This window comes from Heptranchias perlo, chromosome 10 (assembly GCF_035084215.1).
Source record: "Heptranchias perlo isolate sHepPer1 chromosome 10, sHepPer1.hap1, whole genome shotgun sequence".
Taxonomy (NCBI): Eukaryota; Metazoa; Chordata; class Chondrichthyes; order Hexanchiformes; family Hexanchidae; genus Heptranchias; species Heptranchias perlo.
Window position 1 is genome coordinate 1,531,850 of NC_090334.1, and position 12,172 is coordinate 1,544,021.

Here is a 12,172-nt window from a genome sequence, read left to right on the forward strand (position 1 = left end):
CGGAGAAGATGTTTCCACTTGTGGGAGAGACCAGAACCAGTGGCCATAAATATAAGATAGTCACTAATAAATCCACAGGGAATTCAGGAGAAACTTCTTTACCCAGAAAGTGGTGAGAATATGGAACTTGCTACCACAAGGAGTAGTTGATGCATTTAAGGGGAGGCTCGATAAACACATGAAGAAGGACTCGAAGGGTATGCTGACAGGGTGAGATGAAGTAGGGAGGGAGGAGGCTCGTGTGAAGCATAAACACCGGCATAGACCAGTCGGGCTGAATGGCCTGTTTCTGTGCTGTACAAAAAAAAATATAAACTTCTCTTCTTTTTTCTCCTCCTTTAGATATGACGCCATAAGGAGAAGTAGATGACTTCGAAGATCTCCCAGACCCCTCAGCATCCGGCCCTGCTGCGTTTCATTGCATCAGCTGTCATTCACCTTCTCTCTGCTGAGCACTGACCCAGGGACCAGTCACTTGAGGGGCATTAGTGAGTCCGAGTGACGGAAAGAAATAGTGATTGCAGGAACTTGCATTTATATAGCACCTTTCACAACCACAGGATGTCCCAAAGTGCTTCACATCCAATGAAGTGTAGTCACTGTTGTAATGTAGGAAATGCAGCAGCTAATTTGCGCACAGCAAGATCCCACAAATACAAACGTGATAATGACCAGATAATCTGATTTATTGATGTTATTTGAGGGATAAATATTGGCCAGGACACCGGGGAGAACTCCCCTGCTCTTCTTCGAATGGTGCCATGGGATCTTTTACATTCACCTGAGGGGGCAGACAGGGTCTCGGTTTAACATTTCATTCGAAGGACGGTCAGCTGGGATTATAGGCTCAAGTCTCTGGAGTGGGAGTTGAACCCACAACCTTCTGACTCAGAGGCGAGAGTGCTACCCACTGAGCCACAGCTACAAGTGGAGATGTATTTTCAAACAACTTTAAGGTGGATTTTCTCGAAAGACATGCTGGGGGTTCCCATCTTATTGGCGGAACTTGGAATCAAGCCCGGGATTCTCCAGTGCCGCCCATCGCGGGGTGGGGGAATGCCGTGCAAAAGGGCAGTCGATTCACTGCTGGGAGAGACACAGAGGGGGAGAGCGATGGAAATGGAAACCATGGGTACCACTGCTGTGACCTGTCCCTTTGTCCTTTTAGCTTCAGCACCTGGAGGGAGTGCGAATATGCAAGTCTGTCCGGAGTCTAAAAAGGGCAGTCGATTCACCGCAGAGAGAGAGAGAGAGAGAGAGAGAGAGAGAGACCACGCAGTGTACAAGTCAAACACACTGTGAGGGGCAGAAGAATAGAATTTTTGCCCCCCTTTTCACCCTCCTCTATGGCAATGGTTTGCTGGGATTTGAGGAAGAGTTGTGTCGTTGTAAATGCATTCATGAAGATTTCTTTTTGAACCACTTCTGACGTCACTCCACATAGCAACAGGAGTCATTCTCTCCCCATGGTTCCATGGAAAGAAGAAAGACTTACATTTATATAGTGCCTTTCACAACCTCAGGATGTCCCAAAGTGCTTTACAGCCATGAAGTACTTTTGAAATGTAGTTACTGTTGTAATGTAGGAAACTCAGCAGCCAGTTTGCGCACAGCAAGATCCCACAAACAGCATCGAGATAATGACCAGATAATCTGTTTTTAGTGATGTTGGTTAAGGGGTAAGTATTAGCATTTATATAGTGTCTTTAACGTGGTAAAACATCCCAAGGCACATCACAGGAGTGTAATGAGACAAAAAATTGACACCGAGCCAAAGGAGATATTAGGACAGGTGACCAAATGCTTGGTCAAAGAGGTAGGATTTAAGAAGCATCATAAAGGAGGAGAGAGGTAGAGAGGTTTAGGGAGGGAATTCCAGAGCTTAGGGCCTATCGGCTGAAGGCACGGCTGCCAATGGTGGGGTGAAAATCGAGGAAGCACAAGAGGCCAGAATTGGAGGAACGCAGAGATCTCGGAGGGTTGTAGGGCTGGAGGAAGTTACAGAGAGTGGGAGGGGGGAGGCCATGGAGGGATTTGAAAACAAGGATGAAAATTTTAAAATCAATGCATTCCCAGACCGGGAGCCAATGTAGGTCAGCGAGCACAGGGGTGGTGGGTGAACGGGACATGGCGTGAGTTAGGATACGGACAGCAGAGTTTTGGATGAGCTGAAGTTTACGGAGGGTGGAAGATGGGAGGCCGGCCAGGAGAGTATTGGAATAATCGAGACAGGAGGCAACAAAGGCACGGATCTTTCCAGCATGTAGTTTGAGAAATAGGTCACCATTAATCACGCAGCTCACTAACCCATTCACTCCACACTTAAGGTGTATAAATTTCAGATCACAGAGGTCCAGACCTGTCCACAGAAAGCATTACATTGCAGTGAGTATAAAGTTGCCCAAATTGTAACTGTCCCAACAGAATTTGGAGACAATATAATAGTCCTCCAGCAGAGAAATGCATCAAACATTGGACTGGCCTGGTTATAGACTCAAGTTTAACAAGACATATCCTTGGCTCGATGTATATTTACTCTTGACCATGGGGCTGTTACAACATGCTGGAATATTCCATGCCATCCTTGGCACTCACTTCTTCAGACACACAACATTCTTTGTGTGTTAGTTCTGCTCCTGCAATGTGCTTTCAGTTGCTTCATCATTTATGTATTGGGATCATTTTCCAACTGTAGACTCCCGGCTGAGGGCATGAATCAGATTTTTAAAGTAACGATTGGAAAATCCGGTTTCTGATATACACTCAGTTTTTAAAAAATCTGGAAATAAAAAAAAACTAGTTACAGTAAGCGTGGCAGGAAACTAATCGGATTGTTGTAAAAACCCAACTGGTTCACCAATGTCCTTTACGGTAGCCATCATTATCCAGTCTGGCCGAGCTGGATAAGCCGTCCTTATCCAGTGACTCCAGTCCCACACCAACATGGCTAACTCTTAACTGACTTCTGACGTGGCCTGAGCAAGATACTCAGTTGTATCAAAACTGCAACAAACTACAACGGTTACAGAAGGCAGCCCACCGCCACCTTCCCAACGGTAACCTGCCTGCGGCAGGTGGTGAGCGAACCAACACGAGGGAAAAACTGGGCATCCATGAGGCACTGTGGGCCATCAGCAGCAGCAGAATTGTATTCCAGCACAATCTGCAACCTCATGGCCCGCCATATTCCTCACTCTACCATTACCAACAAGCCAGGGGATCAACCCTGGTTCAATGAGGAGTGTAGAAGAGCATGCCAGGAGCAGCACCAGGCATACCTAAAAATGAGGTGCCAACCTGGTGAAGCTACAACTCAGGACTACATGCATGCTAAACAGCGGAAGCAACATGCTATAGACAGAGCTAAGCGATTCCACAACCAACGGATCAGATCAAAGCTCTGCAGTCCTGCCACATCCAGTCGGGAATGGTGGTGGACAATTAAACAACTAACGGGAGGAGGAGGCTCTGCAAACATCCCCATTCTCAATGATGGCGGAGTCCAGCACGTGAGTGCAAAAGACAAGGCTGAAGCGTTTGCAACCATCTTCAGCCAGAAGTGCCGAGTGGATGATCCATCTCGGCCTCCTCCCGATATCCCCACCATCGCAGAAGCCAGTCTTCAGCCAATTCGATTCACTCCACGGGATATCAAGAAACGGCTGAGTGCACTGGATACAGCAAAGGCTATGGGCCCCGACAACATCCTGGCTGTAGTGCTGAAGACTTGTGCTCCAGAACTAGCTGCGCCTCTAGCCAAACTGTTCCAGTATAGCTACAACACTGGCATCTACCCAACAATGTGGAAAATTGCCCAGGTATGTCCTGTCCACAAAAAGCAGGACAAATCCAATCCGGCCAATTACCGCCCCATCAGTCTACTCTCAATCATCAGCAAAGTGATGGAAGGTGACGTCGACAGTGCTATCAAGCGGCACTTACTCACCAATAACCTGCTCACCGATGCTCAGTTTGGGTTCTGCCAGGACCACTTGGCTCCAGACCTCATTACAGTCTTGGTCCAAACATGGACAAAACAGCTGAATTCCAGAGGTGAGGTGAGAGTGACTGCCCTTGACATCAAGGCAGCATTTGACCAAGTGTGGCACCAAGGAGCCCTAGTAAAATTGAAGTCAATGGGAATCAGGGGGAAAACTCTCCAGTGGCTGGAGTCATACCTAGCACAAAGGAAGATGGTAGTGGTTGTTGGAGGCCAATCATCTCAGCCCCAGGACATTGCTGCAGGAGTTCCTCAGGGCAGTGCCCTAAGCCCTACCATCTTCAGCTGCTTCATCAATGACCTTCCCTCCATCATAAGGTCAGAAATGGGGATGTTCGCTGATGATTGCACAGTGTTCAGTTCCATTCGCAACCCCTCAGATAATGAAGCAGTCCGAGCCCGCATGCAGCAAGACCTGGACAACATCCAGGCTTGGGCTCATAAGTGGCAAGTAACATTCACACCAGACAAGTGCCAGGCAATGACCACCTCCAACAAGAGAGAGTCTAACCACCTCCCCTTGACATTCAACGGCATTACCATCGCCGAATCCCCCACCATCAACATTCTGGGGGTCACCATTGACCAGAAACTTAACTGGACCAGCCGTATAAATATTGTGGCTCCAAGAGCCGGTCAGAGGCTCGGTATTCTGCGGCGAGTAACTCACCTCCTGACTCCCCAAAGCCTTTCCACCATCTACAAGGCACAAGGCAGGAGTGTGATGGAATACTCTCCACTTGCCTGGATGAGTGCAGCTCCAACAACACTCAAGAAGCTCGACACCATCCAGGACAAAGCAGCCCGCTTGATTGGCACTGTGGCTGCAGTGTGTACCATCCACAGGATGCACTGCAGCAACTCGCCAAGGCTTCTTCGACAGCACCTCCCAAACCCACGACCTCTACCACCTAGAAGGACAAGGGCAGCAGGCACATGGGAACAACACTACCTGCACGTTCCCCTCCAAGTCACACACCATCCCAACTTGGAAATATATCGCCGTTCCTTCATTGTTGCTGGGTCAAAATCCTGGAACTCCCTTCCTAACAGCACTGTGGGAGAACCGTCACCACACGGACTGCAGCGGTTCAAGAAGGCGGCTCACCACCACCTTCTCAAGGGCAATTAGGGATGGGCAATAAATGCCGGCCTCGCCAGCGACGCCCACATCCCGAGAACAAATAAACGCAAAACAGGGATGGGCAATAAATGCCGGCCTTGCCAGTTGCACTGACATCCCAAGAGTGAATACATTTTTTTAAAAACCAGAGGACACAGATTTAAGATAATTGGCAAAAGAACCAGAGGGGAGACGAGGGGAATTTTTTTTAATGCGGTGAGTTGTTCTGATCTGGAATGCACTGCCTGAAAGGATGGTGGAAGCAGATTCAATAGTAACTTTCAAAATATCCTAATATCTCCATTTTTGACTTCTGCGAAACGCCTTGGGACATTTCATCCACAGTAAAGGCATTATATAAGTGCAAGTTGTAGTTGTTTGTCTCTTGGTCCCACTGCTCAGAAATCTGCACCCCCCCCCACCTCCCTCCCCGCTCCCTAAATCCTTGCTTGGGTATGTGCTTCCCTGAGTGACACCAGCAGTATCTTGATTCTGAGTTCTGGTCCTGCCCTCATACAACGATAGTGAGCTTTTTTCATAGATTATGTCTCATTCTGGATCTTCCTCCAACACCAGAGGCAACATCTCCCAGCCAGAATGACACAATACCGAATGCAATCTCTCTACTAACTGCGCAGGCAGTTGTTCCACTGCAGATTCCCCCCTCCCCAGCCACAAACAACTTCTATTTATATAGCACCTTTACAGTAGGAAAAAATTCCCAAAGTGCTTCACAATGGAACGTGAGGAGGCCATTCAGCCCCTCGGGCCTATTCTGTGATTCAATTAGATCATGGCTGATCTGTATCTTAACTCCATTTACCCATCTTTGATCCAAATCCCTTGATGCCCTAACCCAACAAACATCTATTGTCAATTAACCCCCAGCATCCACCACCTTTTGGGGGAAGGAGTTGCCGATTTCCACTAATGGAGGGATAAGGAGGCCAACAGGTTAGGAGTTGGTGACAGGAGCATAGGTCCTGTGCACTATAAAAGCACCTATAAAAAGCAGCCAGAGGCAAGCTTTAATTGGAAGCTGTTCTGCAACATAAAAGAGCCACAAAAAGCTCGTACACAGTACTCATGTGGAGAATGAAACTAATTGCCCACTTGCTTGGAATTCTGTTGGCAGGAGAATATGATTCAAGTCCCATTGCTCGATCTGTGTGTTACCACATCGACTAGATAGGAAACCAACATCATACGGTCCATCAGAACTTGATTACTGAAGGAGTGCAGCACTGTCAGAGGTGCCATCTTTCAGATGAGATGTTAAACTCAGGTTTATGTCCTCTCAGGTGGACATAAAAGATCCCTTGGCACTATTTCAAAGACGATGTCAAAGATATCAAGGCCTTGGTGAGGGTGCAGAGGAGATTTACCAGAATGGTACAGGGACGTGGGATTTCAGTTATGTGGAGAGACTGGAATAGCTGAGATTGTTTTCCTTGGAGCACAGACTGATAATATACTTCAAAAGGAGAAATTTGCAGGACTATGGGGAAAGAACAGGGGAGTGCAACTAATTGGATAGATCTTTCAAAGAGCCGGCACAGACACGATGGCCCGAATGGCCTTTTCTTGTGCTGTATGACTCTATGATAAGAGCAGGGGAGTTCTCCCCAGGTGACCTGGACAAATTTATCCCTCAACCAACATCACTAAAACAGATTATCTGGTTATTATCTCATTACTGTTTGTGGGATATTGCTGTGCACAAATTGGCTGCCACGTTAACTACACTTCAAAAGTACTTCGCAGGCTGTGAAGTGCTTTGGGACATCCTAAGGTCGTGAAATTCGCTAGATAAATGCAAGTCTTTCTCTTTACACTGGAAGCCATTTTGATTGGGATCGCAGGAGAGCGGTGCCCATTCACACTGCTGGAACCAGCCGCAGACTCGTACACCCAGTTCCTGCTGGGCTAAGGGAGCCGGATTGCGCAGTGTTCAAGGTCAGGAGCTGATTCCCAGAATCTAAAACAAAACGTGGCTAAAATAAAAGCAGCGTGAAAGCCTTTAAGAACTTAAAAGCAGGTGGAATTAACGTCTGCATTGATGAAGTGGCTCTGCAAGAGAAAGCAGGAGGTGATGATTAGTGGAAAAGGCTCCTGTCTGGTAATGACGAAGGAAGCTCCCTGGGGTTCAGAACCTCATCACTGCTGCTCACGGTAATAAAATGGAGGAAGGGAGAATCTAGATTATTATAAAATGATGCCGTCAGCTAGTACAAAGAAAGTTAATTTCATTCAAAAGGAGCTGGACAAATCTAATTGGAAAGGCTCCAGAATGGAAGATGAATTTTAACATGGATCACTGAAAATTAATGCACTTTTATATAGGAAACTGTGCTAATTGAGATGATTAAAGGAAATGATAGGGTAGATAGAGAGAAACTATTTCCTCTGGTGGGAGAGTCCAGAACAAACAGGCAGAACCTTAAAATTAGAGCTAGGCCGTTCAGGGGTGATGTCAGGAAGCACTTCTTCACACAAAGGGGAGTGGAAATCAGGAACTCTCTTCCCCCCCCCCCAAAAAAAGCTGTCGAGGCTGGGGGTCAATTGAAAATTTCAAAAATGAGATCGATAGGTTTTTGTAAAGCAAGGGTATTAAGGGTTACGGAACCAAGGCAGGTTAATGGAGTTAAGATACAGAACAGCCATGACCTAATTAAATCTAACATGCTCGAGGGGCTGAATGGCCTCCTCCTGTTCCTAGGAGAACAGAAAGTGGGAGCCCATCAGCAAAGATGGCAAGGAAAAAAGGGTTTTGATCATTCACAATAAGTATCTACAGCGAAGCTCTCGTCAATGAGGCTAACCAAGCACTGGGAATGATTACAAGTCAAAGCAGGTTCTTCTAACCTTGTGTATAACTGGTTGGCAACAGCACAGTTTGTGACATTGTTGCAGCTGTGGGAATTCTATTTGCAAAAGGCACTGTCATTGTAGAGGCTTCAGGAAATTATATTCAGAAAGGATTTGCATTCATGACCTCAGGGCATCCTAAAGCGCTTTGCAGCCAAATTTTGTACTTTTGAAGTATAGTCACTGTTGTAATGTAGGAAACGTGGCAGCCAATTTGCGCACAGCAAGATCCCGCAAACAATTTCTTGTCTTTTAATGATTGAGGGATAAATATTGACCGGGACCCCGGGGAGAACGCCCCTGCTCTTCTTTGAAATAGTGCCATGGGATCTTTTTACACTCATCTGAGAGGGTAGGCAGGGCCTCGGTTTAACGTCTCATCCGAAAGACAGCACCTCCGAAAGTGCAGCACTCCCTCAGTATTGCACTGGGAGTGTCAGCCTGCATTATGTGCTCAAATCTCTGGAGTGGGGCTTGAACCTTCTGACTCAGGGATGAGTGTGCTAATCCCCTGTCTCTCTAGCCCAGCAGTGCTGCAGTTGGACTCAGCATCCCTGGGCTAGAGAGACAAGGGGGTTAAAAAAAAAATCAGCCAGGGTTCCCACTCTTGACTGCTGCTGGAAACTGTGAATGTGCAGATATCAGGAGAGGATAGAATCAGCCTCAGCTGTGCTGCCTTCCACAGTTGAATAATCTGTCAACGCTATCTAGGCCACTTAACAGGGGAGTCCAGCAGTGTAGTGGTTACAGAACTGGACGAGTATCCATGGCATGTCATCAAACTGAATTCAATAAAACTGATTATTTACAGGATGGCGTCAGAACATGATTGAAACCTGTCAGATTGTCCTAAAAACCCAGCTGATTCACGAAGGGAAGCTGCCACCCCTTCCTGGTCTGGCCTACACGTGACTCCAGTCCCAAACTTCACGGTTGACTCTTCACGCCCACAGGCCAACTAGGGATGAGCAATGGTGCCGACCACATCCCGGGGGGAAAAAAAAAAGAAAATTTGGACCAGTGGGGCGGCTGGCACCCGATGAACTGCAAGAGACGGCACGTGCAGAAGAGAGGAGGGTGAAAAAGGAAAGGAAATCTATGGTGTTGATCTTCAGTTCAGTCCCCATAGCTCAGAACACTGTTGGCTGAACGTGTGTTGAGAGAGTGCTTAGGCCACTGGTACAGTCTTATGCTTTATTAGGAAGACAAAATTTCAAGAAATCTGCATTCCTCCAACTCTGGCCCTTTGTGCATCCCCCACTCGCTTTGCCCCACCATTGGCAGTCATGCCTTCAGCCGTCTAGACCGTAACCTCTAGAATTTCCTCCCTGAAACGCTCCGTCTCTCCCCCTCTCTCTCCTGCTTTAATACCCACCTCTACGACCAAGCTTTTTGTCACCTGTTCTAATGTCTCCTTCTTTGGCTCAATGTCAATTTCTGTCTGATTACGCTCCTGCATTAAAGCTGCTATATAAATGCAAGTCTGTTATAGTAAGATAGAGGATGCACTAATTAATAGACGGAAGGTATCCTGAAAAGTAGTTATGCACTCGTAACAATTAGGGGCAACAATTGCTGTGGTTTCTGTGCATAGAAACATTGTAAACATGGTTCTTCTTGATACTGTGTTACGAGATTATAATTGTGAGAACACAGTGGGCCAGATTTCACTGTAGCAGGACATCTGCCTTTGGTTAGACTTGCCTCTGCACCCTTCAGCTCAAAACATTTTTGCCCGCGAGGTTGCTGAAAGTGTGAGCTGATAACGGGGCAGTGAGGGAAACAGGGGATCTGGGACCTGAGTGAACGGGGCAAGCAATTGGGTATCTCCTTAACCAATGGGATTTAACGATTGGGAAATAGAGAGAGGAAGGATCGAGAAGGAGGGTGAATTAGAGGGAATTAATTCAATGTCAAATCAGGTACAGAAAGAGAAATAAAGAGAGGGAAAGAAAGATTAGATTAAGAGAGAGAAAAAAAAGACAGAAAGGAAAAGAAAAAAAAAATAAAATTTGACATTTTTAAAATCTCCCCGAAAAATTCAAAACTGAAGGAATGAGACCCCACACTTGTAATCTTTGGTGCCAGAGAGGTTGATTGACAGTAATTAATATTTAGCACGTATTTAAAAGGGTACTTATGCTATGAATTACGAGCATTACTCCAGTCTCACATTTGTCACACTGGTTGTTCAAAATCTAGTACCAGATGAGCAAAAAATTTCCTCCAACTAAATATTGGGAAGACTGAAGTCATTGTCTTCGTTCCCTGCCACAAACTCCATTCCCTAGTCACCGACTCCATAAACTTGAGCTCATCCAAAACTCTGCTGCCCGTATCCTAACTCTCACCAAGTCCCGTTCACCCATCACCCCTGTGCTCGCTGACCGACATTGGCTCCCGGTCCAGGAATGCCTAGATTTTAAAATCCTCTTCCTATCTCTGTAACCTCCTCCAGCCCTACAACCCTCCGAGATCTCTGCGCCCCTCCAATTCTGGCCTCTTGCACATCCCCAATTTTAATTGCACCATTGGCGGCCGTGTCTTCAGCTGCCTAGGCCCTTCGCTCTGGAATTCTCTCCGCCTCTCTACCTCTCTCTCCTCCTTTAAGATACTCCTTAAAACCTACCACTTTGAGCAAGCTTCTAGTCACTGTCCTAATATCTCCTTCTTTGGCTCAGTGTCAATTTTCTATTTGATAATGCTCCTGTGAAGCGCAGTGGGATGTTTTACTTCATTTAGGCCCCAAATAAATGCAAGTTGTTGTAGGAAAAGGGCGACATAAGCTGTCAGCCAAACCTCTCCTGGCCAATAACAATACATAGCAAATTCACTAAATTCATCTTTCTCCGCTTATTCATTTCAAAAACCTTTTCTTCTCGAGTAAAAATAAATACAGGAGGCAGCTAAATAAAGGGTGCTAGCAACACATCATTGCCATGCACTATTTTAACAGTGACAGCTTGGGAATCAGTCAGTCCCTCACTCCTTGCTCTGTGCAGGTGAGGACCGGCTCAGCAGATTCGAATCACAGCTCACATACAACCTCTAAACCGCCACAGAATACAAGAGGTGTTCTGTGGGCACTGTGTAAACAAAAAAATGTGCTTGTGATCTGGATTCAGCACAAAAACTATATTTTTTTAAATGCAAAAATCACACAATTACCCAATACTATATTAAAAGGGACATTTTTAATAAAACATTTCATTTATTTTTAAAATAATTTTTTGGTGGAACATGCAGGTGGCAAATATTTACATTTCTGAAAGAACCCTCAGATTGGAAACTTTCTAACGTGTGTGTGCATATATATATATTATTTCCAGTCCTGGTGTTAAGCAGCACTCTCTCAGTCACTGCCAGCTCTGAACTCACCCTGTGCACTGTAGCCACCTCCAGGCTGCACAATGATTCCCCTCATCCCTGTGAGGGGCTGGCTCCACCTCACAGATCATCAGCAAAGACATCTCACGATTCAAGATAAATAGACAGATGTAAAAGGAGAGGAGGAATTGCTCGGGGGTCAGGTAGAGATTGCCTCATCCTATCATTGGTATAAATTGATATCTTTCGATATATTCAGCACTCACCGCTTGCAGGCTGCTCCTGCCCTCTCGGAGGGGCTCGGGCCTGGCCACTCGGTGTCCCTTGGTGCCGCTGTGTTGGGGATGCGGTTTGTTGTCCTGCCACAAGTAGTAGAACATGCCCAGGATCCAGGCGACAGTGAGCAGAGCGGCGGCATTGACCCGCACCCTCCGCATCCTCCCTCTGCCTCACTGATGGATGGAGAGGGGCGTGTGTAGCTCTGACTTGGCCTGTGTTTGGGGGGCTGTTGCAAGGCGGTTCCCGGGCTCTCCCACCTGGCTCTCCCCTCCCCTCCCCTCAGACCTTCACCCCCCCCCCCCACCCCTTCAATCCAACAGCACTCCTGCCGCAGACAGAGCTCAACAGCCTGCCGCTGGGTCCTAAAGCTCGCCCGACTCATAGCTCCCACCCACCCAGCTGCTCAGTTGCATTTCTTCTCGTTTCCCAGTTAATGGGCAACCTATATCTGGAGTAACTCAGCAGACAGCAGTCCTGTTCCGTGGGATATCCTCTGTCACCATCCCCCAGCCCCTCCCTCTCTGTCTCCAATCCACCCCCTCCCTCTCTGTCTCCGATCCATTCCCCAGCCCCTC

The 12,172-nt window shown here is 47.0% G+C and overlaps 1 protein-coding gene across 1 annotated transcript in view; it reads right to left on the reverse strand.

The window, feature by feature from the left end:
- The window catches only part of galnt16 (UDP-N-acetyl-alpha-D-galactosamine:polypeptide N-acetylgalactosaminyltransferase 16), a 119,395-nt gene extending 107,507 nt beyond the window's left edge, over positions 1 to 11,888 (reverse strand). Inside the window, exon 1 of the mRNA XM_067991104.1 lies at positions 11,585 to 11,888. Coding sequence (XP_067847205.1) covers positions 11,585 to 11,755 — 171 coding nt within the window. The 5' untranslated portion in view covers positions 11,756 to 11,888. The remainder of the gene's footprint in view (positions 1 to 11,584) is intronic.
- Positions 11,889 to 12,172: the final 284 nt, after the last annotated feature.